Source organism: Sus scrofa, chromosome 12 (assembly GCF_054392235.1).
Source record: "Sus scrofa isolate SSC_HxYL_T2T_F1_AM1 chromosome 12, Sscrofa_HxYL_maternal_Yorkshire_Landrace_v2.0, whole genome shotgun sequence".
Classification (NCBI taxonomy): Eukaryota; Metazoa; Chordata; class Mammalia; order Artiodactyla; family Suidae; genus Sus; species Sus scrofa.
In genome coordinates, this window is record NC_139394.1 from 2,300,964 (window position 1) to 2,327,793 (window position 26,830).

Here is a 26,830-nt window from a genome sequence, read left to right on the forward strand (position 1 = left end):
GAAAAGCAAAAGGTATTTTTTAGTGCTGTTAGAACCGAATTGGCCCCATTCTGATATCAGGCCTGTCATAAAAGGGACCTGTTGCTTTAATCGCAACATGAGCTGATAACTGAGAACCTTGAGAGGACGGTTAGAAGTGTGACAGGGACTTTCGGTGGGGTGACGCTTTCATCAGGAACTCCGAGTGTGAGCATTCAGGGCGCATGGAAACCCACGCGGCGTGCGGACTCGAGGGGGAGGCCTGGGGCTCCTCAGGACTCCTGACCAAGGCTGCAGCCCCTCCTGCCCCTGCTCCGTGCTCGCCTTCACTCCCTGTACCCCTACCTACCCCGGCAGGAATGGGGGATGGCTGTTTTGCGAATTTCTTATTATTCTTTGAAAGCTTGAAGTTTAGTATTTCTGCTTTTCAGCTACATCGAAGTCCCCTCCCGCCCCTGAGTTCACTTAATGGCGATTTGTTACATTGCACATTTATGTTTCTGCAGCTTAATGAATATTTTACAGTTAAAAAGTTTTGAAATGCCCCCAATGATTAAAATGATGAATTCTATTATGCCATTTTAACACACACACACACACACAGTGATAAGAAGATCATTACAGTAAAAACAAACCAACAATAAACCCAAACAGGCCTGCATCAAAAGATCCCCGCGTCAGGACTGCTGCACCCCAAAGCCCTCTCGGCCGGCGCCCAGTCCAGCCGCAGCTCTCAGCCTCACCTTCCAGAGCGCAAGGATGTCGGGGTGAGAAAGGTACAGGCTTCGACCAGAGCCACCAGGGCTGTCCCCTCAGAGGAAGGCAGCCTGGGTCACCTGCCCCTTCTGCTGGTCGCACCCCCGAGAGGATCCAGGGGCTTGGGGGCTGAGCCACACTCACCATCATGATCTGGGTGCCAGGGCGCAAGGCCATCTCGTCGGCCGCGGAGCCCGGGGTGACTCGGTGAATGAAGATGCCCGTGAGGTTCCCGCCGATGACACTTATCTGCTCCAGCAGTGCGTTGCCCTGGAAGGCCAGCACCACGACCTGGCTCTGAGTCTTGCGGGCTGGCCTCCGCCGCACAGGCACACTGCTGCAGGAAGGGAGGGACAGGTCTTGTGCGCCCTAGAGCAGGCGGTCAGGCCAGGCCCTCTCCCCCTTGCCCCCCTCTAGCCCAGCATTCTGGAATTCTCCTTCCCCAGCATCAGAAAGGCTGTCATCTCCCAAAAGTGATAGGACACAGTTCTCTGCTCTGCCACCTGCTGGCCTTGGCCCCGCCCTCTGCTCACCTGGCGGAGAGGTAGAGGTCCCCAGAGAACGGCTGCAGGCTGCCCTCGGACTCAGGAAGGTCTAGGAGGAAGTGGGGGCTTAAACACCAAGCTGGGTTAGCCCCTGAGGTCACCCCACTTCTGACAGAGCTTCAGCTCACCCATGGAGCCCCATGCCCACCCCCCCACCTTTCCATCTTTTGCTGATGTAGAACCTTCTCTTGCCCTCCCTTCCTCAAGGCCTAGGACCTTGAGTCACCTCCCCTAAAATAGGACTGGCTGGTGGAGAGCTGCATCTGCCAGGGTCTGACCTACATCGTGTCCTCTCGCGATGTTTGAATGCGTTACCGGCGTTTTACAAGATAGGGAATCTGGAATCTGGAAGTCTGACTTCCGTTGAGAAATCAAATCTGGTGTAACCTGGGTCTGTATTTCTGCGTGGCAGCCATCACCAGCACTGGCCATCAGCTGCCTCCTCTGTCCCCGGGGCCACGCTGCTGCCCAGCTGGCCATGGCAGGGCCGAGTTGATATCCCTAGGACTAGATGTCCTCAGGGTCTCTCCGAGACTTGTATTTTATTTTAATTTCTTTTTTTCCTTTTTTTTTTTTTTTTTTGTCTTTTTAGGGCTGCGCCTGCCTCATATGGAGGTTCCCAGGCCAGGGGTCAAATTGGAGCTGCAGCCGTTGGTCTACACCACAGCCATAGCAGTGCAGGATCTGAACTGCATCTTCGACCCACACCACAGCTCATGGCAACACTGGATCCTTAACTCACCGAGTAAGACCAGGGATGGAACCCTCATCCTCATGGATCCTAGTCGAGTTCATTAACCCTGAGACATGGTGGGAACTCCCAAGACGTATTTTAACATGCAGCCTGTGAGGCAGATGGGCTCCTTCCCCCCAACCCCAGCTCAGGACTCCTACAGGTGAGGCTGCCCGCCTGGCCTCCTGCACTGCTCACGAGAGCCAGAGGGCCATCAGAGAGCCAGGGGTTGCCGGCTGCGGGGCCAGCTCACACGCACTTGCGCTCGTGCCTACATTCAAAGCCAAGAGAAATGATACACTCCTGATGTTTCTGAGTCCATTGCACTAAAAGTGTGTGAACGTGGATGTTACCCAGAACACGACAGAGGAAAATGAAGAGCAATGCCCCTCCCCGGTCGTGATCTCACATCCAAGTCCGTTATACCTGGGTTGGAGCCTCTCAGCTGATCGCTGTTATAAACAAAACAGCAACAAATTTGCCAGAGGTAAGATTTCTAGTCATGTGACCCACAGAAAGCCTCCCGCCTCTGGCCCTAAAGGCGATGCCAGGCAGAACAGTGTGGGCGCGCACGCCCCCTGGTGGTCATGGGGTGAACTCCAGCTGGGATGCTAAGTGCTTCCTGTGTGCAGGGCTGTGGGAGGCTGCGCGCGAGGGGCCTGTGCCTCAAGGAGAGGGGGCCACTTAAGACACAAATAGGAGGAATGAGCCACAGAGGAACGGGAACGTCTCAGGTGCCAACACCCAGGAAAGATGCTCCCAGCAAGGCCCGTCCCCTCTGATATCACTGGGAGGCCCAAGTGTCCACAGGTCAGAGCAAGGACATGTGTGTCCGGAGCTATCTAAACATTTACGCCAAGCTGGCCGTGGAAGTGAATGCAACTCCCTTCACCTTGAGGTGAAAACCAAAGGACACCCAGGAAGCACAGCACATCTGGACACTGGTCTGAATGGCCAGGCAGTCTGGGTTTTCCCAGGGGCCCAGGTCAGGGCAGCAGTCAAGTTCACTCCTCTCTGCCCATGCTCTGGAGAGAGACGGGGTGTGCCGCCTGCCTCCCTGAAGACCCCTTCATTGCCCTTTGGGCTCTGCCAGCCCAGCCTGCGGGTGGTGGGGCGGCTGCAGAGGCTGCAGGATGCGCTCACCTGCCCTGTCTACGATCTCATAATCCAGGTCTGCATCACCCGCCTTGGCACCGGGGGATCCTCCCTGGTCCACCTCCGGGATGTCTGGGCAGCCGCTGCAAGGCAGAAGTCAGTGTCACGGTGAGCTGCCAGGGAGCCCGGGTCATCAGACCCCATTAGCAGCCCCTCTTCACCTGAAAGACCAAGGGTCTTCCCGAAAGTCCTCTGCCGCCCGCTTGTACAGGGACTGCTGGCTGGGAGGCACAGGGCTGCTGGAGCGGAAGCTGTCTACCAGCTCTCGGCTGGATGTGGCGCTCAGGTCAGACCAGAGCTGAGACTGGAGGAAGTGGGGCAGAGGTTAGCACGGGGCTCACATGGACACCTCCCCTGCTGCCCCACTTAAAGGGAATGATGATATTAAGCCACAGCCTTCCACCGACAGGGCAGAGGAGGCACTCAGAGCCATGTCTCACTGACGGAGCCCCTACCGTGTGCCAGGCAGTCTATTCGCTGCTTTCCATATAGACATGCTTTCCATGTATATACATATCGTACATACATATATATATACATACACATATGTACATATAATATATATAATAAGCACACAGCAGCTTCGTATGGGATCTCAGGTCCCAGAACAGGTATTGAACTCGAGCCCCAGAGGAGACGTCCTGAATCCTGACCGCTGGACCACCAGGGAAACCCCCACTGCTTTCCATATTTTATATCACTTAGTTCTCAAGAAAAACTTGTACAGTGGGTAGTGTTGCTCCCCTTTCCACATAAAGCAGCTGAGGCCCCTGGTGTAGGCCACGTGCTGACCGCATGTACCATGCAAGCACGCAGAGCGAGGCGCTGCAGGACACGGCTGTGCGGTGCAGCTCGAGGTGGAGCCCCTCCTCACTTAATAAGCATTTCTTCAGCCTCTACTGTGTGCCAGACCCCCTTCGGTCCTGCCAGACGAGGGTGCGCCTGGTCTGGCCCCAGCAGCGGCGGAGCACTGGCCATACCTCCACAGAGCTGCTGTCGCTGTCATCCCGCGGGCAGAGGGCGAACATGCGCATGAGTCGCTGTTTCCCCTTCGGACCAGGCTCCTTGGCCCCGGCCTCCTGCTTGGGCTGCCAAAGACCCAGGGGGCTGGTTAATCCAGGGATCGTCCTTCAGACACTCTTGGGGTTGCTACCTAGGTCCAACCCTGTCTCCAGCCTCTCGGGAGCTCGATGGAACGTTTACATCTCTCCTCCCGGCCGGGGACCCCTGGCGATGCGGGAGCTGGTCGCCAGGGTACAGGCAGCAACCAGCTGGGACTGCATTTCCTTCCTTTGGGATACTGTTAATCTTTCCTGGGTTACAAATAATATGTCTCCGTGTGTAGTATATCTGTATGTTCCCCACATAGAATATGGGGGGGGGGGAACGGGCCAATTAGAGAGGAGAATAAAACTGACCTGTCCGCCCACACTCAGCACAGCTAGTGGTTTTCTGTCTGCTCGTCAACCTTTTTACTATGCATATGTATGTTTGGACCACATTTGGTTTATATACATGTTTGATTTACACACATTATTTAAATGTTTGATTTGTGTATATAAATGCGTAGATTTGGAACATATTTGATGTGGTGGTGAGGGGGTGGGGGGAAGGGCTGTGGCCCCTCACAGGGAGGGGAGCGTCCGGCTCTGCCTTTTGCCCACGGTCCCTGGGCACCGCTGAAGGGTCCCGCCCACCCACCAGGGTGCTTGGAGCTGGCGCTGCGAGGCCATAAATTAGAGGTTTTATGGTGGTTTTGGCTCTTTGAGGATGTGGCTCCCTTCACGCCAGAAGCCCATCATTTGGCCCCTCCGTAGCTGACTTTCAGGAGTCCCAGGAAGGCAACGGCCACCAGAGCAAGTGGCTGCCTGTACAGCCTCAGACCCTGCTTGCTTTCTTCATCAACACCACGCTTTTCCTGCTCAGCTACCCCTTCTGTGAGTGCATAATGTTATCATAAAAGGGGATGCAGAAGCAGACTCACCTTGCCCACCTGGGCACCTTCAATCTCTGACCACACGGTCCGCTTGCTCACAGGAGCCAGCGTGGTAGATGGAGCTGAATCTGGTGGTGCCGGCAGGGCCCGTGTGCCAGCTCGGTCCAGCCCCAGCACAGCCCGCATCCTCCCTGGCAGCACTTACCCCCGGGGGTGACCTGGAGCAGGCCTGCAGCCGCTGGAGCTGCTGGCGCAGTTCGCAGACCTGGTCAGTCAGTTCAAACACCTTCCTGCGGAGGGCGTCCTTCTCCGTCAGGTTCTGAGAAATCTCCATCTGGGCTCCGTCCCTTGCTGAGTAAGCCTGCGGGCCAGACAGAACAACTCCCAGAGCATAAAGAGGCTCCACGACTCGGGGACCCAGACAGAGAAGGGCCTCGGTTTCTGACCTGTGTTTATCCTGGACTCATCCGCTGTGAACCACACACGGCTCATTCCGAGATGCACACTCAGCACTGTTTACATTTCACCTAAAGCTGTGTGTTTTAGTAACACCCAGTAGGTGGGGTGCACACCCCACCCCCAGAACTGAAAGGAGGACGGCCAAGGTGCCGTGAGTGTGGCAGCAGATGAAACTGCAGGGACTGAGGAGAGCGACCCCGAGTCTGGAACCAGCTGCCAGCAAGGACGAGGGACCCGGCTCCTTCTGGCCTCCGAGTGCCCCCAGCCCGGCCCCCAGGCCACCCGCTGCCTCCCCCAGGTACCTGGTCCCGCTCCTTCTGCAGCTCCACCACCTGGCCCTGCAAGGCGCTCATCTTCTCCTTGTAGATCTCACAGTCCACCTTAGTCTTCTGGAACTGCAGCAGGGTCTGCTCCTTCTCTTCCCAGTACTGGACGGGGGGGCACAAGCACGGTCCACGATGGCCAGTGCTCTGAGGGTGGGGCTGAGGGTGGGTGGGGGGAGCCTGGGGGCTGGGGGAAGACCTGGTTCCAGGGGAAACTCGGTGGACGCATGTCCTAAGTGCTAGATTCCAGGTGGGTCTACAGAGCAGCTGTGCTGACTACATTTTAATGTGGTCATCAAAATATGCATGGGTGGGCGTTCCCCAGTGACTCAGCGGCTTAAGGATCTAGAATTGTCACCGCTGTGGCTCAGGTTGGTGCTGTGGCATGGGTTTGATCCCTGGCCCCAGAACTTCCTGAGGCCACAAGGGTGACCAAAAAAAAAAAAAAACGAATTGTGTTTTGTTTGTTCCAAGTCCCAAAACGAATGAATAATTTCACGCACCTGCCTCACTCTCTTCTACCTGTTCCTCTCTCCTCCCCTTTCACAGCAACTAAATCCCGGCTCTCACCCTGGGGCACCCACGCCCTTGAAATCACTCTGTTTTAATCACTTCTTTGCTGGGTCTGCTTTCTCACCACCCGCAAAGTAGACCTGACTGTGAGTTGGTGCCCAGTCCAGCTTTGAGGAAGGAATAAGCCAACAGGCCTTCGCATCGGTTAGGCAAAGCGGGGCTTCAGCTCACTGCGGATTGAAGGATCTGCTTCCCCGCCCAGCAGCCGGGCCTGGCCTCAGCCGGGAAGGTCACCTGCTTTCGCTGTCTCTCGGCTGCCACGGCCCGTGCCCTCAGAGAGTGGATGCGGTCCACCAGCTCCTGCCTGCTCTCCAGGGCCTCATCCAGGCTCTGCTCCAGAATGTCCTTCTCCACCTGGTGTAGGGGCAGGTCAGCCCGGGGACCCCGACGTCCCCACAGGCCCGGCCCCGGGAAGCATCCTCTTCTTCCAGCCCCGAGGGCAGGAGGCAGGAAGCTTCGAGGCAGGGGTGTGGGTGGATTCAGCCTTATACCGCACACTAGGCAGCAGCACCGCCAAGGTCAGCGATCCAGATGGGGAACAAGCGTTTCTGCTCCCGGTGCCTGGCCGGGACCCTGTCCAGGAAGCCTCTGGGGGGAGGGCTGCACCTCCTCCCTTCTGGCAGCCTCAGCCTTCGACACGCCCAGCAGAGCTTCCAGGACAGACCCAGCGGGTGGGTCATTCCTTCCTCACGCTCACATTTAAGAAGGATGACACTGTTCAGGCCATGTGATGGCCGTGCCAGGGCGGTGGCCGGCCCATACACCCCTTGCCTGTCCGCTGAAGGACCAGCGCAGGAAACTGATATTGATGGAAAGAGGTTGAGGAGGAGAGGCAGAAGGGTTGCATGATTCCGGGGCTTTGGCCTCCCGAACTTCTCTGCATCCTACAAATCCCACGTGGACAGGGTGACAGAGCAGCTCGCAAGCAGAAAGCCCCCCTCCCACCAACCCCAGAGCTAATCCTGGCTGTGTCATCAGCCCCGGGACCACCGGCCAGGAAGCGCAGGATCTGGAGGCCTTGGGCTGCGGTGAGGCCTGGGCAGCAAGGGGACCCCCGGGGGCGCCGGGCCGGGACGCACCAGGCTGAAGGTCAGGGAGCGGAGCCTCTCGTTCTCCTCCTTCAGGCGGCTCAGCTCCTCGTCTCCAGGCTCCAGGTCGCTCGCCATCTTCAGGGACCGTTCTCGAAACTCGCGCTCACAGGAAGAAGACATCTTCTCCCGCTGCAGCTCTTGCTTCATGAGATACAGCTGCCGGGAGGACGTGAGGGGAGAATGGGACGGCCGCTCCCCGGAGGGCGCGGGAGCCCTGCGTGCTCTCCACCCTTCGCTGTAGGTCTGAGGCTGTTCCCCCGCTAAGATGTCCCTCTCCTGAGATTCCAAAATCCCCTAAAGGGTTTTCGCTGATGAACAGTCCCCATTGCTGCGGGAGGAGAGATGCGTTTTAGCCTGGCCTTACAGAGGAGGTGTAGCAGTCACGTCGCCGGGCTGGGGTCCCGTGGGACAGGACAGGACAGGACAGGAGCCCCAGCAGCAGGCTCTGGATCTGACGGCCAGTGTGGCCAGGGCGTGGACGGCAGTAAGCCCCCTCCAGGCCGGCCCTGGGGAGGGGGAGTTTCCCACAAGGCAAACCCAGGAGGCCTGGATGTCCCGAGGGACAGGGGACTGTGGTCCAGCTGGGATCAAGAGGGGGAGGAAGAACATTTGTGGGGGACATTTCCCCTCCTGACATCTAGTTAGCAGACTTTCCGTGGGCCATTACGGACTTCCTGTTCTGGGCTCATCACTAGGCAGCCTGCTCCCCAGATTCAAAATGAAGATACACAAGGAAGAGGCCTAAAACGGAAAGGAAACTAAGCAAATGAACCTTCTATTCCCAACTCTGATGTTATAAATAAAATCAATATTCTGAAACCTTAGCAGTAGTAGTAGTAGTTTGAAACCTTTTATTTCAAACCTGTTATTTCGAACTAATACCATCCCTAATTACAACGAAGGGGGGCTGGGCGGAGGCAGAGAAAGAAGGTGGGGGTTCAGCCACAATAACCTAGGAACACAGTATTTATTTATTTATTTTTTTGTCTTTTTTTGTCTTTTGTTGTTGTTGTTGCTATTTCTTTGGGCCGCTCCCGCGACATATGGAGGTTCCCAGGCTAGGGGTTGAATCGGAGCTGTAGCCACCGGCCTACGCCAGAGCCACAGCAACGCGGGATCCGAGCCGCGTCTGCAACCTACACCACAGCTCACGGCAACGCTGGATCGTTAACCCACTGAGCAAGGGCAGGGACCGAACTCGCAACCTCATGGTTCCTAGTCGGATTCGTTAACCACTGCGCCACGAAGGGAACTCCGGAACACAGTATTTAACTACGAGCCTCAGCCTCGCACAAGGCGGGGTGGTGGCCGGGGAAGGACTATAAATCCTAGTTGTGCCCATCGCCCTGGTGTGGGAAAAGCCACTCCGAAACAATTTCAGGGGACCTGCAGGACTGAGCGAGTAAGAAATGTGTCAACGTGGGAGCCGAGGGGTCTCAGGGAGAAAGGAGCCCACAGGTTTGGACCTGGAGCAGAGAGGGCAGGAAGGAACCTGGGGAATCTGGCATTCGCGGTTTGGGGGTGAAGTCAGGATTTCTGAAGGATGTGGATGTGCACACCTGCAAGCCTATGCATACCTGCACGTGCACATCCACACGTGTATTTATGTGCATGCTTCCTAGCCCTGTCTGCTGGAAGGGCCACGCAGCAAAGACACCCCAGCAATGAGCACACCTAGGGCCCAGATCTTGGTCGCTAAAAGGCACTGGGGCCGCTTGGAGAAGTGGCTGACCATGGAGCCGAGGGAGGGTGGAAGGAGCTGAGGTGGGATATGAGCTATCCTGGAAGAACGTGGGATGCTGGGAGAAAGTCAGTGCTAAGAAACGCAGGCGTGTCCTGTCCCAGGACACGGAGCAGATGGAAGGGGCTCCACTGCCAAATCTGGGCACTCTGAGCACCAGACTCGCTAAGGATGCTCATCTGCCACAGGCCACTGGGAGCAGGAATCCGCAGTGTGCGCCATTAATGGGAGTACAAGCGGGAAAGGAAGGCTCCTTCTCACGGCCTGGACGCCGAGGCCGCCCCGTCCCTGGAGGAGCCCTGGAGATGGGCTCATCATTCTGCAGCCACCAGAGTAAAGGGCCCGGGGCAAGAATCACCGGTGAGGCTGAGTCCAAAGGGAAACGTCGATGAGGAGGATGAGAAGCCGGTGCCTGCCGGCCTCAGAGCCCCCCCAGACTGCTTACTGGCCGCAGGAAGCAACAGAGGGACTGGGGACTTGGGTACAGCACCTGATCCTGCACTGGCGGGAAAAAGCCCTGATGGATGTAATTTAGGTCGACTGATAAAACTGGGACACAGATTGTATATTAGACAGAAGGTATCAACTTTATGAAGTGGATGGCTATACTATGGTTATGTGACAAAATATCTTATTTTTAGGAAATATGCATTGGAATGTTTAGGGGGAAAGGGCCATGATTATGCAACTCAAGTGGTTCAGGAAAATGCGTGTGTGTGTGTGTGTGTGTGTCTGTAGAGAGAGAGATGAGAGAAATGGAGAGAGTGCAAGTGATAAAGGAAGGGTATATGAGCGTCCTTTGTGTTTTTATTTGCATATTTTTGGGTGAATTTGAAATTCTTTCTAGATAAAGTTTAAAATTAAAAACCTAAAAACACAAGTTCCAGTTGTTGCGCAGTGGGTTAAGAATCCAACTGCAGGAGTTCCCGTGGTGGCGCAGTGGTTAACGAATCTGACTAGGAACCATGAGGTTGCGGGTTTGGTCCCTGCCCTTGCTCAGTGGGTTAACGATCCGGCGTTGCCGTGAGCTGTGGTGTAGGTTGCAGACGCGGCTCGGATCCTGCGTTGCTGTGGCTCTGGCGTAGGCCGGTGGCTACAGCTCCGATTCAACCCCTAGCCTGGGAACCTCCATATGCTGCGGGAGCGGCCCAAGAAATAGCAACAACAACAAAAGACAAAAAGACAAAAGACAAAAAAAAAAAAAAAAAAAAAAAAAAGAATCCAACTGCAGCAGCTCTGGTTGCAGCTGCAGCTGAGATTCAATCCCCAGCCAGGGAACTTCCATATGGCGTGGGTATAGCCAGACAAAAGAAAAAAGGACAAAACAAAAAACAACAACAAAAAAACTAGGGTGTTCCCGTTGTGGCTCATTGGGTTTTGAAGCTGACTAGTATCCATGAAGATGTGGGTTCAATCCCTGGCCTCGCTCAGTGGGTTAAGGATCCAGCATTGCTGTGAGCTGTGGTGTAGGTCACAGACATGGCTTAGATCTGGAGTGGCTGTGGCTGTGATGTAGGCCGGCAGCTGCAACTCCGATTTGACCACCAGCCTGGGAACTTCCATATGCTGCCCTAAAAAGCAAAAACAAAACAAAAACTAAACTAAACTGAAAACAAACAATGCCATAGTTAAAAGCAAAAGCCAAAGTGACAAGGAAAGAGTATCCTCGATAAAGAACAGATCAATAAGAAAGCACTTATCCCCAAGAGAAAAATGAGTAAAAACTGCCAGAGTATGGAGTTCCTGTCGTGGCGCAGTGGTTAATGAATCCGACTAGGAACCATGAGGTGGCGGGTTCGGTCCCTGCCCTTGCTCAGTGGGTTAACGACCCGGCATTGCTGTGAGCTGTGGTGTAGGTCGCAGACACGGCTCGGATCCCGCGTTGCTGTGGCTCTGGCATAGGCTGGCAGCTACAGCTCTGATTCGACCCCTAGCCTGGGAACCTCCATATGCCGCGGGAGCGGCTCAAGAAATGGCAAAAAGACAAAAAAAAAAAACCCCAAAAAACAAAAAACAAACAAAACTGCTGGGGTCTGAGTGGGCCTCACTAGTAACACTCCCATTCTCCCACCTGAATCCAGGACCAGCCGACAAAGACAAAGGAGGGACCCATAGAGGTCCAGCTGTCCCCCTAGAACTGACACAGCTGGAGGGGAGTGGGCCCTAGGTGCAGGTGGAGGGGCCTCCCCCGGGTCCACAGAGATGATAGGGCAGGGCGGGCTCATGGCCACAGCCATGCAGCCTATGGGAGGGGGCCTGGAGGTGGAGAAGGGTCAGCCTCCTGCAGGGCATCGTGGGGGTGGGCAGGAGTGGCAGGAGAGGGACCGGCCAGGGCACAGGCATGGGGTGGGGAGCAGCAGGTCAGGAGGGCACCCCGCACCCCACTACCTCCTCCTGCAGGCTGCGGCAGCGCGTGGCGGCCAGCTCCTTCTCCTGCAGCGCGTTGCTGTAGTGCAGCGAGAGACTCAGCATCTCGTCCTTCAGCTTTAGCACCTCGTGGAAGTGGGCGCTGACCTCGCGCTTCATGCGACTGTGGTCGGCCTCCAGCTGGCGCAGGCTCTCGACACGGGCCTCGGCCTGAGCCACACGCTCCTGCAGCCCCCGGCACTGCTGCAGCAGCGCCTCCTTCTGGCCCTTCTCCTGACTCAGCTCCTCCTGCAGGCTGCTGATGGCGCCAGCCAGGCACTCGGTCAGCTTGGACGTCTCCATGAGCCCTGTAGGATGGGGCAGGTGGGCCCAGGGGCTCCTTCTCCTCCAGGATCTTGCTTCCTGCACCCGGACTCTCAAGCAGGAACCGCCGCCCCCCCCCACAATCTGGTGGTCGTCTTCAAAGCTTCCATGCTCAACAGGTTGGTTAAATGAATAGTATTGATGGGCCATTTTGGTACAAGGGCTACCTGCTTGGCTTCCCCGAGAGACCCTGTGTTCAGACCCAACCGCCCCATACCATCAGCTGGGCGCCATGCTAGCTCATTCTCCTGTCATCCTACGGAACCCATAAGAATGTGAAACCGTGTAACAGAACTCGGAGTCCCATCAGCGTGGACCGTGATGCAAGCAGGCGGAAGGCTTTCCTGCCCACGGCTTTGAGTGATGTCACCCTGCTCCTCTGAGTACCGAAATCTCTCAACAGCTCCCCTAGGGAAGCCTAAAATCACTCAGTTAATGAAAACAGCCACCTCACCCACTGGCGAGCTGAGCCAGCTGGACGGGGCACCCCTCCGCCTCAGGTACCACGTTTAGGCTTTCCGGGAAAGGAGGGGCTTCCTCTTTGCCTGCACCCCTCCACTGCAGACCCCATGCCCTGTGAGGGGTCTCCTCCTGGTGCTGGATAATCAGGGACTAACTCTTGCTTTTAGAACCCAAGGTCATGGGCGTTGCCTGTCCACCCCCACTGTGGTTAGTGGAGGGGGGCCGCCTCACCCAGAGTGCAGGCACAGGGACAGGAACCTCTGCCTGGAGGGAGCAGGGAAACATCTGGAACAGCTTGCAGTCAAGACAGGACACCCTTCCCGCACCCCGGGTTACATCCAAGACCCAGCTCTCACCACTGAAGTTGGTGAAGTCCACACTGGGCTGCAGCCCAGTGACCAGGGTGTAGACGTCGGGGTTGTGGAACTTCAGGCTCTCCAGGAAGGCGATGGCCCCGTTCTTGCCTCGGGTCTTCAGCAAATCCAGCAAGTGCCCTTGGAGAGAGAACGGTCTGAGCCAAGCAGGCGCCGGGCGGGCTTCCCACTAGGAAAGTGGGGGGGCCCCTCACGGCTCTGGGGTGGTTCAAGAAGGGCCAGGCCGGGAGTTATTGAGAACTGATCCCCACGTGCTAAGAGTTGGGGAGGAAGGACCCAGGAGGATGATCCGGGTGCTCAAGACCTCCCAGGTGTGCTGCGGACTCGTGCAGACACAGGTGTATACAAAGCAGGTGGGAGGAAAGAGGCAAAGGACGCGGCCCCGGGGGCGGCTCCCGGGGAGGCTCGGGCCTTCCGCGCCCAGCCAGACCCCAGCACTCGCAGCTCCGATTAGCAGCTTGAATCCATTTCTCCTGTGTGTAGTGGCCAGCAGGCAACAGGCACAAAGAGTGTGCTGCTGACCGCTACCACTTACTGCCTGCTTTCTACGGCTCAGGCTTTGAGAGGAGTATCTGACCCACGGCAATTCCCTCAATTCTCCTAAAAACTGCATATGATGAAACTATGAGCTTCCCTGCTCTTGAATGGATAAACACGGCTAGTCAGAAAGTCGGAATCAGCTCCAAAGACATCCGGAGCGGGTTGAGTTGTGGTCTCAGAGTCATGTCCACTTGGAACCTGCCCATGAGGCCTTGTTTGGAAAAGGCTTTGCAGACGAAATTAAGGTAAGGATCTCAAGATGAGAGCGTCCCGAGATTCAGGTGGGCCCTAAAGCCAATCACAAGCATCCCAATGAGACAGAAGAGCCCACGTGAGGATAGAGGCAGAGATGGGAGCGGTGCAGTTACAAGCCAGGGACGCTGGGGCCACCAGGGGAGAAGGAGGCAAGGCGTTTTCTCCCCTAAGCCTTCAGAGCACGAGCAGCTCTGCTGACACCTTGATTTCAGGTGTGGGACACCTCGATTTCCAAACTGTGAGAGAAGACATGTCTGCCGCTTTAAGCCACCAGGTTTATGTCATTTGTTGCAGCAGCTTTGGGATACTCTGCAGTGTCCCCACGACTGGACCTGGGCCCCCTGCCCTTGCAGGACCCTCCCAGGACCACCTGCATTGACGTGGCGCAGTGGAAAGGGCCGGCTGGGGCCTCAGCAGCCGGGAGGCAGTGCTCACCAACTCTCATGGCCGTGTTGGTGAACCTGGGGCTGTGCAGCACCTCCTCCTCGTCCAGCTGGTCCAGCACCTTCGCCTGGCGCAGGTAGGGGGTGAGGCGGCTGGGGCAGACGCTGCGCACGATCCGGCAGCGGTGGTCCTCCACCATCTCCCACAGCATCTCCTCGCCCAGGGCACCCAGAGAGGAGTCCGTGCGGCACAGCTCCGCCATGGCCGGGCCTGAGCACCCTGGATGGGAAGGGCGGCCACGGGGGCTGGCGTCAGGGACACGGCTTCCTGCCGGGGAGGCTTTTGCATGCAAACCCTCTCCCCCACGCCCCTGGTAGGGATTTAATGACCAGTTCCGAGCGGGCAGGACATCCACTCCGGCCCTGGTGCCCCATGACCATTGGGAGGACATTATGCATCCTCACTGTTGACTCAAGTCCATTCCTCTACCTGGAGCAGAGCAAGAAGCACTGCGTTTCTTTTGGGACCAGGAGACTGGATTTGCCTTTAAAGCTCAGGAAGCTGCCCCTGGCCTGGGGAACTGGTTTACAGAATGAGGGTGACATTAAAAAACAGAACATGGGAGTTCCCGTCGTGATGCCGTGGTTAACAAATCCGACTAGGAACCATGAGGTTGCGGGTTCGATCCCTGCCCTTGCTCAGTGGGTTAAGGATCCGGCGTTGCAGACACAGCTCGGATCCCACATTGCTGTGGCTCTGGTGTAGGCCGGTGACTACAGCTCTGATTAGGCCCCTAGCCTGGGAACCTCCATATGTCGCGGAGTGGCCCAAGAAATGGCAAAAAAGACACAAACAAAAAGACAAAACAGAACATGAATTCTTTTTTTTTCTTTTTGGCTGGACCTGCAGCATGCAAGCATTCCTGGGCCAGGGATCGAACACCCGCCACAGCAGTGACGATGCCGGATCCTTAACCTATTGAGCCACCAGGGAACTCCTAGAACATGCATTTCCAAGAGGGATGACGGCTCCCAAGGATTTAAAAATTGATGGTTAAGCAAAAATTCTTAACTCTTCTATTGCATAAAGCATAGATGTGCATTAACAGACACAGTGTTCCTGTGATGTTAATATGTAATGAAACGGCGGTGAGAGAGGTGGGAGGCACGAGCACTCGTCTAGGATCCAAGACCTTCCGTTGGGAGGATCTCACAGAGCCCCTGCCCAGCCTTGGGCGCTCCCACACCCCCTGATTTGTAATGAGCTGCCTCCAAGGCTGTGCTCCCACCTGAATCTCTCTTTTCCCTCTGGCCTGTGACTAGTCCAAGGTCATTAGTCCAGTGACCCATCTAAGTAATACTAAGATGCTTTTAAACCATGGGCTGTTTAAAGCACACTGAAAACCTCCTGCTGATGGTGTAAAATAGCCATGCACCTGCTGCGCAGAGTCAACCTGTCTTAACACTGTACACCTGGACCTGCTTCTTAAGGCCGTGCTCTTCGAGACAGCCCAGCCCTGTTATCTCCCGCCTGCCCCTTGCTCTCTGCCACAGGTGACGGCTGGGCTGTACACTGCATCTGAGTGTGTCTAAAACACGACAGGGCACCTCCGCGTGACGCTTTGTGCCCACAGGAACCCCATAAACACTATGGTGCTGGGTGTGGCTCGTCGCTCAGCTTTTTTTGAGGTTTAGCAACTGGATACATGCAGCTTGATAGATCCTCTAACTGCCCACGGGATTCGATTATACAAATGAGCCACGACTGGTCTCCTGTGGACGGGCGTTAGGTCGTTTCTCCTTTTTCTCCAGCACACCTAGCGCTGCAATGACCATGCTTGTACAGCATCTCAGGCACGGGTGGGAGCGTTTCTCTCAGGCCCGTGAATTCCTGGGATTTGATTCTGTTCTCTGGGAAGGACAAGATGGACCGGCTGGTGTCCAGTACCTCTTGCAGAGGTCTGTGCATGAAAAACACTTGAAAACCAGAAAAGAAATCAAGCCTTGTAAACTAAGAAAAAGGGGTGGTCATTTCAGGGTCCTGTCCCCATGAACAGCCTCCCCCCACCCCTTGGTCCACGTGAGGGGCCTGGTCTTCAGCAGGTACTCACCAAAAGCTGCTCACATGCGTGCCTACAGGAGCTCCTTGCAGCGGGATGGGGTGCCGTGTCCCCTCCAAGGCCAGGTGTGGTTGCTGATCGCTGGGCGGAGCAGGGCTGGGTGGGAAGAGCCTGAAAACAGTGCTAAGATGACCTCATATCTATCTCAAGCCTCGTGACTTGTACCAAAACTCAAGGTCAGAACATCAAAGACTAAGGCAAGAGGGAGAGAAAAAGCAAACTCTGATCCAGGAAATAATTTGACAGATCTTTGACCCTTATTGTTTGCTCAGGAACTATAAAAGCTTCCTTGGGGCTTGGAAGCAGATGAGGGAAACTGGGCTTTGAACACTAGAATACCAAGGAGGGGAAGCAGGCGCAGTGGTCACCCACCGTGTCCTGGTCACCACGGGGCCAGACTCCACTAACATCCTTCCCCTAGGTCTGCTACCCAGAAAGAGGGGCCTGTGGGTGGGCACGGGGGTCTCCCTGGATGAGGGAGGAGAGGGAACCAGCAGAGAGTGAGAGTTCTGGCCTAATGTGGCTCATTCCTGGTTTCGTCAAAGGAACAGTCAATGTGTGCTCATGAGTGGGGGCTTTTATGGGCTGAAAGGTGTCCCCTTAAAAGATAGGTTGACGTTCCCCCTCTCAGCACCTGTGAATGTGACTTTATTTGGAAACAGGGTCAGTGCAGATGTGATCAAGGTGAGGTTGTTAGGGTGGGCCTTGAATCCCATATGACTGGTGACCTTATAAGAGGAGAGGCCCAGAGACAGGCGCACAGGGAGAAGTCCCGTGATAACAGAGGCAGCCATTGCAGTGATGCTAGTAGCAGTCAAAGGTTGCCAGGGAGTGCCAGCAACACCCGGGCTCAGAGAAAGGCACGGAACACATCCTCCCTACACCTTCTTGGGGAGCCTGGGCCTGCTGACACCCGACCTTCAGAACGGAGAGCAAATCTGTCTGTTGTTTGAAGCCATGCAGAGCGGTGATTTATTATGGCAGCCCTGGGAACTGACACACGGGGGCAAAGGGATTTGGAGACCGGCCCGAGTCCCGGCGTGCCCAGTCACCTCAAGGCTGTCAACCACACACTTGAACGCAAGGCTCTCGAGCTCCAGGCATCTCTGCCCAGGAGAACTCTGCATCCCTGGGTTTGGCTCTCCTGATCTGGATGACCTTCCTCCTGTCTCAGGACCGGCTGCCCCGTCCCCAGAGCCCAGTACAAAATGAAAATATGGGCTCCTTGTTTTAAAAGCATCCAGAGTTTCTAGACAGTGACAGCAGAGCATTAAACCAAGTACAGGGCCCTGGGGACAGGTTACACCCATGAAGCTGGCCCTGCTTTGCGGGATCAAGGGGGCTCCAGACCCCCACTCTGTGACCTATGCCTAGATTCCTGGCTCGACCCAACAACTCTTTTGCGATGGTCATGGCCCTTCTGTCTAGTTTTCTTTGAAGTACCTCTGGGGGTATAAGCACCCCCTCCTCAACACCTGGAGTAGGGAGTGGGCTTGTTAGCGGGGGAAGGACCTACCTTCTCCATGGCTGCCAGGCTGGTGGCCTGGGGGCTAGGAAGACAGGGCTGGGGTCCAGACTCTTGCTGTGACCACGGAGAAATGGCTCAGCGCTGGTTCTAATAGGCCGACCATCCAAGGGCTCAGGACAGAGGACCAACTCCAGGTGCAGCCCTTCCAAGCCCTGTCTGGCCCTGCCCTGTGAAGCCCATGGGCTTTTTGTTTTCCCAGGCCTATCTGTCCTTCTGGAAACTGGGTGGGCCAGCAATGAGATCTCAGGTGCCTGGTACCTGGCCAAGGAGCCTGGGCCTGCAGGCACCATCCAGCGCCCCCAGCCAAGCTCGCATCCGCTGCCCCGGAGGCCCCAAGAGGAGCTGAGAGCGTCTGCCCTGGGGACCTGCGGGCCCCCTGCCAGCTTCCTCCATTCCGCACCCTCGCTTACTCGCTCCAGGGTCCTGTTCCCCTCAGCTGACCTGTGCCCCCAGGAAGGCGTGGCCAGGTGTACCGAGGTGTCTGGGGGTTTCTCTCTCGCCTCCTCAGATGACAACCTCAGCTGAGTGTGCACAGCCACTCCCACGGTGCGTTCCGTGTGTGTGTGTGTGTGTGTGTGTGTGTGTGTGTGTGAGAGAGAGAGAGAGAGAGAGAGCGCGTGCGCACACTCAAATAGGTGGGAGAGAAGGAGACGGAGCAGGAAGATTCTGGAATGCTGTTCCCTGATTCTAACACTTATTTGTGGTGGTAGAATCTTTTCTCTTTCTATTGATTAAACTTTTTAGAATGAGCAAGCATGGGTTTAATAAAAACGTGAATGAAAAATGTGCTTGCCGTGTCAGCAAAAGGGTGTTGGGGTCGAGCTGCTGCAGCGCGTTCCAGCCCCGCCCCAAAGGACAGGATGCCGCCCTAAGGTGCGTCTCAAAAGGATGATTCCAATGAGCCCAGACTCTCGTGTCGTCCCACACCTAGAAAAGCGCTACATCATTCACTTGAGGTGTCTGGTTTTTTTAAATTAACAGGAACCTTGTGAAGTGCCCACTGCCTGGCTTTTCCCTCGGTCCTGTGAGGAAGTGCCACCCAGCATGTGTGCCGGGCACAGGGAGGGTGGGAGCTGACCTGGGTGACAGGCGCTGGCTGAAGCGGGGAAAGTTCTGGAAAAGGTGGGGGTGGGGGGACTTGGTCGGCCCGGCCCTGCGTCAGTGGGGAAGGAACTGCTTCTTATGCTCAGGAGAGGATTTCCTAACTTTCCCCTTAGTGAACGAGCGTGGGCCAGCTTTATAAAACCCTGCTCCCCACAAAGGTCTCATAAGACATCCATTCGACATATACCAAGCCTGAGCCTGTAGGCTGGAAAACAGACGAGAAGTAAATACGCCAGCCCTTAATGTGACCCAGACGCCTTCTCTGACCAGGGCCTGTGGTCCTGGGTTACTCAGCTCCAGTGACCCAAACACTCGGACTCACAGAGTATTAACTTTCCTTTTTAGCAAATGGCACTCTGGTGTGCTGTCTGGTATTATATGAAATAGATGCCAGGGGTTAGGGGGTGGTGGGCACGTCCCCAGCCTGCATGTTTAGACTCCAAAGTCTCTGATGACCAGGCCTGGCTGGGAGGTAGACCCTTAAGGTCTTCCCTGGGCTGGGTCCTGGTGACAGCCTGCCTGAGAGCATCTTCTAGTCCGACTGTTCCTGCACCTGCTTGCCCGTAGCATCGCAGCTTGCCATGCCTACCAAAAGTGAACTCGGAAAATCAGAGCCAGCTCAAGCGACGAGCTGCCTTAACAGGACAGCTGAAGACAGGTCTCTCTAGGACTCACCCCAACCAATTGTCCCGGGCTCCTGGGACCCGTCAGCTGCTTCAGGTGTAAGTGGGCGCAGTCTAGTAGAAGCCATGCCAGTCCCTTCTTCATGCAGCAGGGTAGCTTACCACAGATCCTCAGGGAGCAATTTAAAATGTGGGCGTTTCCTTGTAACTCAGCCCCAATTTGTTTGTTTATTTATTGCTTTTTAGGGCCACACCTGTAGAGTATGAAAGCTCCAGGCTAGCGGTTGAATCAGAGCTTCAGCGGCTGGCCTACACCGCAGCCACAGCCTCTCAGGATCCGAGCCGCATCTGCAACCTATGCTGCAGCTCACGACAACGCCAGATCCTAAACCCGCTGAGTGAGGCCAGGGACTGAACCCATGTTCTCATGGATACTAGTTGGATTCTTAACCTGCTGAGCTACAGCAGGAACTCCACTTGACCCCAATTTAAGTAGGGTTAGTCCTAACAGTAAAGAAAATTTATCCCAGAGATCCCCAAGGGTATTTTATTTTTTTAATTATTTTATTTTAGTTATCTTTTTAGGGCCACACCTGTGGCATACGGAGGTTCCCAGGCTAGGGGTTGAATCGGAGCTGTAGCCACCGGCCTACGCCAAAGCCATAGCAACTCGGGATCCAAGCCGCCTCTGCAACCTACACCACAGCTCATGGCAACACCGGATCCTTAACCCGCTGAGCAAGGCCAGGGACCGAACCCGCAACCTCATGGTTCCTAGTCGGATTCGTTCACCACTGCTCCACGACAGGAACTCCTGGCAATGCTGGATCTTTAACCCACTGAACGAGGCCAGGGATCGAACCTGCAACCTCATGGTTCCTAGTCGGATTCGTTTCCACTGCACCACGATGGGAACTCCCCAAGGGTATTTTAAACTCCATAAAAGTCCTCTTTTAACCCTTTGGAATTCTAAGGAGAGTCTAAGATGGTCAAAGTTCTGAGCACCTAAGCTGTGGGTCCTCCTGTTTGACCCCTCCCCACGTCAACATGCCTCTCATATCACAGGGCACAGAACTTAACCTGCCTGTGAAGTAGGGGAGAAAGGGTAGTGTGCACGTGCACACACACACACACAGAGGCACACGCAGGACTTCAGCACAGGGAGAGTGAGTTAGAGGAAGCTTGATGGAATTGAGGACCCATGCACGTGGTGCGTAAGGCAGGAAGTGACCAATCGTGAAAGGGAGTCTCCCTTGCGCCCCTCAGCCAAAACCAGACACATAGATCAACGCTACAGTGGCGAAAGCCTAGAAGTAAACCAACAGACCTGTGGTCAACTGATCTACAATGAAGGGAGCAAGAACACACAATGGAGAAAAGACAGTCTCCTCAATAAGTGGTGCTGGGGACGGGCAGCTCTGTGGAAAAGAAGGGACCGAGGGCTTTTAAACCATTGCAGGAAAATAAGCTCGAAATGGACAAGACCTAAGTGGAAGATCGGACACTGTGAAACTCCTAGAGGAAAAGAAAGGCAGAGCACTCTGACATAAATCACGGGATCCGCCTCCTGGGGTCATGGGAATAAAAGCAGTAATAAACAAATGGAACCGTGGCCACCACAGTGCCCTTGAAAAGGTCTGGCCCCGCCCTTCCCCTCAATAGCAGGCAGCTGCTCTGACTTTACACCTGAGCTCAGAAACCTTTGCTCCTTTTCTTTCATCTCAGGGCAAAGATGCAGAGGTAAGAGCACAAAACAGAGCACTCCGTCATCCATCACCCCGGTCCTGCCCCAAGGTGGTACTTAGCAGCCGGAGAACATTCAAGTAATTTACCCAAGCAGGATGGGACGAACTGTCTCTCCTCTCACCCCCAAACCAGGCACTGCCGCCGAGCCTTACGCAGAGGAAGCCAGCCCCTCTTGCTCCCTCGCGGACAGCTCCTGGCCTGTCCCCCCTCCCCGTGTGTACTGACCTGCTCTTCTGGGGACAGATTCCGTGCCCTTGCCTTCCTCGTCCTTGAGAAGCAATGGCTGACTGGCCTCAGTCTCGGCTGAGCAGCAGCAGCAGACGAGCAGGTCAGACAGGTGTGCCCGTCTGGGCCCTGCCCACAGGAGCAGCGCCTCAGTGCCTCACTCGAGCCTCCGCGCATCAGTGAAGTGCCAGGACTCCTTCCCACGGCAGGGAGGACGCGTGTGAAGGGTTCATCTTGCCTTTGTGAGAGCGACGGAATCGTCTCAGAACCACCCACGCATCTGGTCAACCCAGAGAGGCGGCGATGGAGGGACGATGGGAGGCTGTGGCGTGGATGGAATTTCTCTTCTATGTGAGTGATCTGCCTGGCTCAGCGTAAACCCCTCAGAAAACTCCTGGGACGTTTAGGATAAATTCTGGAGCTCATCTGTGTCTCTCACGGGCAATTCTGGGACGTATCTAAATAATTCCAATAGATCCATCTAAAATCAGCGTTTGATCATTACTGCTTAGATGTAGATGAAAGACTTGGTTTTCCTATGTTAGGATGTATTCAGAATCTGATCACTCTCACCTCTTTCGTGGCTGTGATCGGACCAGCACCTGCCCAGGTCTCTGCAATGACCTCTCCACGCTACCCACCACCCCCAGAGTGAGTTCTCCAGAGCAGGCAGAGCCACCCTGCTGAGAGATGAGCCAGGTCCCGTCATTCCCTTTGTGCTCAGGTCCTCAAGCTCTCACCACACTCCCCAAGCCAGCGGCCCTGATTTCCCAGTACTTGCTGAGCTCATTTGCATTCACCAGCTCCACACACCTGACCTCCTTGCTCTTTGAATACTCCAGGCACAGGCCGGCCCCAGGGCCTTTGCACTTGCCATTCCCTCTGCCTGCAAAGCTTTTTCCTTTGCCTCCTTCAGGACACCACTTAAGGGCCACCTTCCCAGAGAGGCCTTTCCAGCAGTTCTATTTAAAATGTAGACTTCTGGGAGTTCCCGTCGTGGCGCAGTGGAAGCGAATCTGACTAGGAACCATGAGGTTGTGGGTCCGATCCCTGTCCCTGCTCAGCGGGTTAAGGATCCAGTGTTGCCACAACCTGTGGTGTAGGTCACACATGTAGCTCGGATCCGGCGTTGCTGTGGCTATGGTGGAGGCCGGCAGCTACAGCTCCGATCTGACCCCTAGCCTGGGAACCTCCATATGCCGAGGGTGCGGCCCTAAAAAAAGACAAAAAAAATATAGACTTCCCACCCTCCTCCCCCGTTTCATGTCTCTCCACTGGACTCTTTCTCCCTGTATATTATATGTTCTAATTATCACTCTGTTTCTTGCCCACCTCCCCACGACAAACTTGAAACTTCCAGAGGACAAGAATTCTTGCCTTGCTTGTTTTCTGCTGTGACCCCACCCGAGGAGAGTGCAGCTCCGCGCATACTGGTTGGGTGAATGAATAAACGTTGGCTGGGTGCCTGCTTCCTACAGATGCGGGTACTAGGCAGGAAAGAAGAGACGGCCTACGTGAGTAGGAAGGACTTTAAGGATTATCCTCCCGGCAAGGGCAGGTTCCCAAGGTTCTAGAGCCGACTGATGGAGGCACAGCAACCAAATGCAAGTCTCCTCCTGGTGAGTGAGAGGGACGGGGCTGCAGCCCCTCGGGGCAGAGCAGCTACAAACACAGGCCTGAGCTCAGACTGAACAAAGCTCTCGGACCCAAGTTCCAGCCCTGCTGCACATCAGCGCCCCGCTGGGCCAGGTTATTTCAACCTCTAAGCCTCAGCCTTCTTACATCTCTAGTGCGGCTAATAGACGCACCTGCCTCGTGGTGGGAAACCACCCTCTCTGTGCCTGGCACACAGAAAGTTGAAATAGTTATGAAAATCTCGAAATGCTGTCATTCTAGGAAAAAGAGGCAGTGGGCCGAGTGTACGGGAGTGGCTGAAGCCTCCGCTGTTAAGAACAGAAACTCCGAGAGCTATAGGCGCAGAGTAGAGGAAGCCCCAGCCCGAGGACCGTGCGCTCTCTGAGGGCGCAAACCTTTTCTTAATCACACGGGGTCTGCAGGAAGACCCCGACTCCAGTTACTCCGTATGACATGGGGTTACAGCTGTACACATTTCCAGGGTCCGCAAAGGGTCATGTTGGTAACCTGGCTTCGAGGGGAGAGCATCTCCCGGGGAATCTCCCAGGGAGCGGGGTGGGCTGGGGGGGCCCGGCTATCACAGGACAGCACTCCTGGTGAGCGCGGCTCACAGGGCGATCAATAAAGGATCCATCATGGAGTGAGCGACAGAAGGTTCGTGAATGGCTGGGTGCTCTACGGAGGAACTCTGGTTACTACCTTACGCCTAAAGTTTAAGGAGTTGGGGGCTCTGGGTTTGCCTTGGAGTCACAATGCTGGCACCAGGTGAGGGTGCAGGTGCTATGAGCCGGAAGTCGCCATACTGATGCTAAACACAGCGCGGCCACCGGGTCAGCACAGCGGCATAGTGTCCTACAGCCCAGGGCTCCTGGGCTCAAGGGCAGATCTATTTTAAAACATTTGTTCACTGAGGTGAAAGTCGCGTGACAAAATTAAGCATTTCAAAGTGACCAGTTCAATGGCATTTAGCACATTCGCAATGCTGGCCGCCATCTTCTCTATTTAGCTCCCAAAACAGTTTGTCACCCCAAAAAGAAACCCTGCGTCCACTAAGCAGCCCCTCCCCCAAGTCCCTGGCGACCCTAAGCTGCCTTCTGCCTCCGCGGACTTGCTTATTTTGGGTATTTCACAACAAGGGGATCACACGCGTGCGACCTTGGAGGTCTGGCTGCTTTCGCGAAGCATAAAGGCTGAACAACAGCTCTTGTGCGGAAGGGCCGCAGCGCGATTCTCCACTCACTGTCGCTGCGCACTGGGTCCTGCCCACGTTTTGGCGCTGAGAGTCCTTCGGCTATGAACACGTGGCACATGTGTTTGTTGGGTCTGTTAGTTTTGCCCCGAAAACACCACAGTGCTGTTGCCCGTGGCTTCCCCACCTCATGACGCTGCCACCCAGATTCTCACACCTGAAACCCAGGGGTCAATCCTGGTCCTTTAAACCTGAACAGCCCCTCTATCCTGTAGAGCAGCCTGTCCGCAGTATCTCCTGAGCCTCCCTCTCACCACCTCTACCGTGTCAGCTCCAACGGCCAACACCACCTCTCTAGGGGGGCTCCCAGCCCCTCTCTGGCCCCTTCACTCCAATTCTTGACCTCTTGCTGTGGCCAGAACTGCTAAGCCAGCTTGCCTTTTCAAACTGTTCATCAGAATGCATCCTCTCCCCACAAAAAAAGGCCACCCTGAAGTGGCTTCTCTGGTAACCATGATGCATTTAAACTCCATTTCATAGTCTCTGAGACCTTTTATGATCTGACCCTGCATGTCCCTTCTCCACTGCCCCTCTTGCCCATATTCTCCAAGCCTCAACCAGGCTGGCCTCCTGTCCCTGGATTGTGCCAATCCCCTGTCCACTGGGTGTCTCCGTGCTCCCTGACGCTTCTTCCTGGAACCTGGGGCGTTACTGTGGCCTCCTCTTCTCACAACTCACGTGGCACCTTCCTCCACCCGGTAAATCAATAACCCATTAGCTCTGCCACTTTGCCTCATTTTATTTGAATCACAGGAATGACAAAACACACATTATCTTATTGCCTCCTCTGGCATGCAACTCTGGGAGGGCAGCGCCATCTGTCCTATTTGCTGCCCAGTCCAGCCCCTGGGAGAACACCTGCTCCAGTAAGGTGCTCCCGGCACATCTGCTGCCCAGCTGTCAGACGCCAGCCATGTGGAGTCTCAGCTCCAGCTGCGTGGGGTCAGGTGGGGCTTAGCAAGGTGCCCTGCCAGGCTGGCTGGGTTAGAGAGGGCCGTGCCTGCAAAGGAACAGTAATACCGGTGGTAGGTGAGGTTTCTGGCAGGAAGTCGCTCTTCGGGACAACCCCTTGGATCCAGGACAACAACTCTTGTGGCGATGACTCATGGGAACCCAGCCCAGCAGCACTACACCCAGACCTCCTCCCGTCCCGGACAAGACGAGCTGCCTTGACTGTCTATACTCTGAGTCCAACAAGGGAAGAGAAGAGGCAGGTCAGCTCCCAGGGTGCCGCCCCCGAGCCGTCTGGCCTGAGCGCAGAGGGCCTGTGCCCCTCCCCCGCCGTCCTCATGCACTGGACATGCAGGCACACCTGCTAGGGCAGGCCTGGGGAACAAGACAGACACGGGCCTGCCCTCCTTGAGATTAATCGAGTGAGATAACTAACCCCCTCCCCCTGTATGAAGAGTGTAGGGAGTTGCAGGAGAGAGGGCTGTGCCTGAATGGAACAGGTGAGTCTACCTGGTGACCCAGAGCCCTGGGATGATGGGCCCAGGCATGATAAGTCATATAAACACACCTTTTGGGGGACTCAGAGCAGGACAGCTTCTACCACTTGCTGGCTAGAGGTCATCTGAGCTTAGCAGGCTGGGCCTTAGTTTTTCCATCAGTAAAATGGATAATACAAATTATATCAGGAGTTCCTTGGTGGCTCAGTGACCTAAGGAGCTGGCATTGTCACTGCTGTGGTGAGGGTTACTGCTGTGGTGAGGGTTTGATCCCTGACCCATGATCTTCCACATGCCTCGGGTGCAGCCAATACATACATACACACATACATACATATATATATATACACACACACACATACATATACATATATATACATACACATATATATATACACACACACACACATATATATATATATTTGCACCCCCTAGTTGGAATTGCAATGGAGGTTTCTGATAAGAGCTGAAACATTAGGAGTTCCTGCTGTGGCTCTGTGGAAACGAATCCAACTAGTATCCATGAGGACACAGGTTTGATCCCTGGCCTCGCTCAGTGAATTGAGGATCTGGCATTGCTGTGGCTGTGGCTGGTGGCTACAGCTCTGATTAGACCCTTAAGTTGGGAGCCTCCATATATTGCAAGTGCGGTCTGAAAAAGCAAAAAAAAAAAAAAAAAAAAAAAAAGAGCCGAAGCATTAATTTGGACTTTTATGCAGAATTGTGTCCTGACGGCCAAACTGGGCTGTTGATTCTTGTTGTATAAGTACAACTGACTCTCTTTTTCTTTGTCTTCTTAGCGCCACGCCTGTAGCATGTGGAAGTTCCTAGGCTAGGGGTCGAATGGGAGCCTCAGCTGCTGGCCTACACCACAGCCACAGCAACGTGGGATCCGAGCCGCAGCTGTAAACTACACCATAGGTCACGGCAACGCCAGATCCTTAACCGACTGAGCGAGGCCAGGGATCAAACCTGTGTCCTCATGGATAGTAGTCGGGTTCATTGCTGCTGAGCCACTGCAGGAACTCCAAGTACAGTTGACTCTTGAAGAACAGAGATTTGAACTGTGCAGGTCACATGCACAGTGGTTTGTGTTCTGTAAGACAGTATTGATGTA

At 55.2% G+C, this 26,830-nt stretch overlaps 1 protein-coding gene across 8 annotated transcripts in view; it reads right to left on the bottom strand.

Moving 5' to 3' along the window:
• The window catches only part of CARD14 (caspase recruitment domain family member 14), a 37,982-nt gene that overhangs the window by 7,662 nt on the left and 3,490 nt on the right, over positions 1-26,830 (bottom strand). For 2 of the 8 annotated variants that reach the window (XR_014820618.1, XM_084983380.1), the window contains exons 1-15: positions 21,382-21,437; positions 17,672-17,770; positions 16,147-16,266; positions 14,088-14,315; positions 12,840-12,977; positions 11,680-12,005; positions 7,539-7,706; positions 6,694-6,813; positions 5,866-5,991; positions 5,310-5,465; positions 4,149-4,256; positions 3,330-3,472; positions 3,157-3,251; positions 1,269-1,329; positions 880-1,072 (exon numbers count right to left, since the gene is read on the bottom strand). Coding sequence is in view for 5 of the 8 variants with exons in the window: in XM_084983380.1 (XP_084839506.1) it covers positions 880-1,072; positions 1,269-1,329; positions 3,157-3,251; positions 3,330-3,472; positions 4,149-4,256; positions 5,310-5,465; positions 5,866-5,991; positions 6,694-6,813; positions 7,539-7,706; positions 11,680-12,005; positions 12,840-12,977; positions 14,088-14,298 (1,845 nt within the window). In the remaining 3 variants the exon portion in view is untranslated. Of the gene's footprint in view, positions 1-879; positions 1,073-1,268; positions 1,330-3,156; positions 3,252-3,329; positions 3,473-4,148; positions 4,257-5,309; positions 5,466-5,865; positions 5,992-6,693; positions 6,814-7,538; positions 7,707-11,679; positions 12,006-12,839; positions 12,978-14,087; positions 14,316-16,146; positions 16,348-17,671; positions 17,771-21,381; positions 21,438-26,830 lie in introns of those variants that run through there. The other 6 variants (XR_014820619.1, XM_084983381.1, XR_014820617.1 and 3 more) reach the window with 4 other exon arrangements.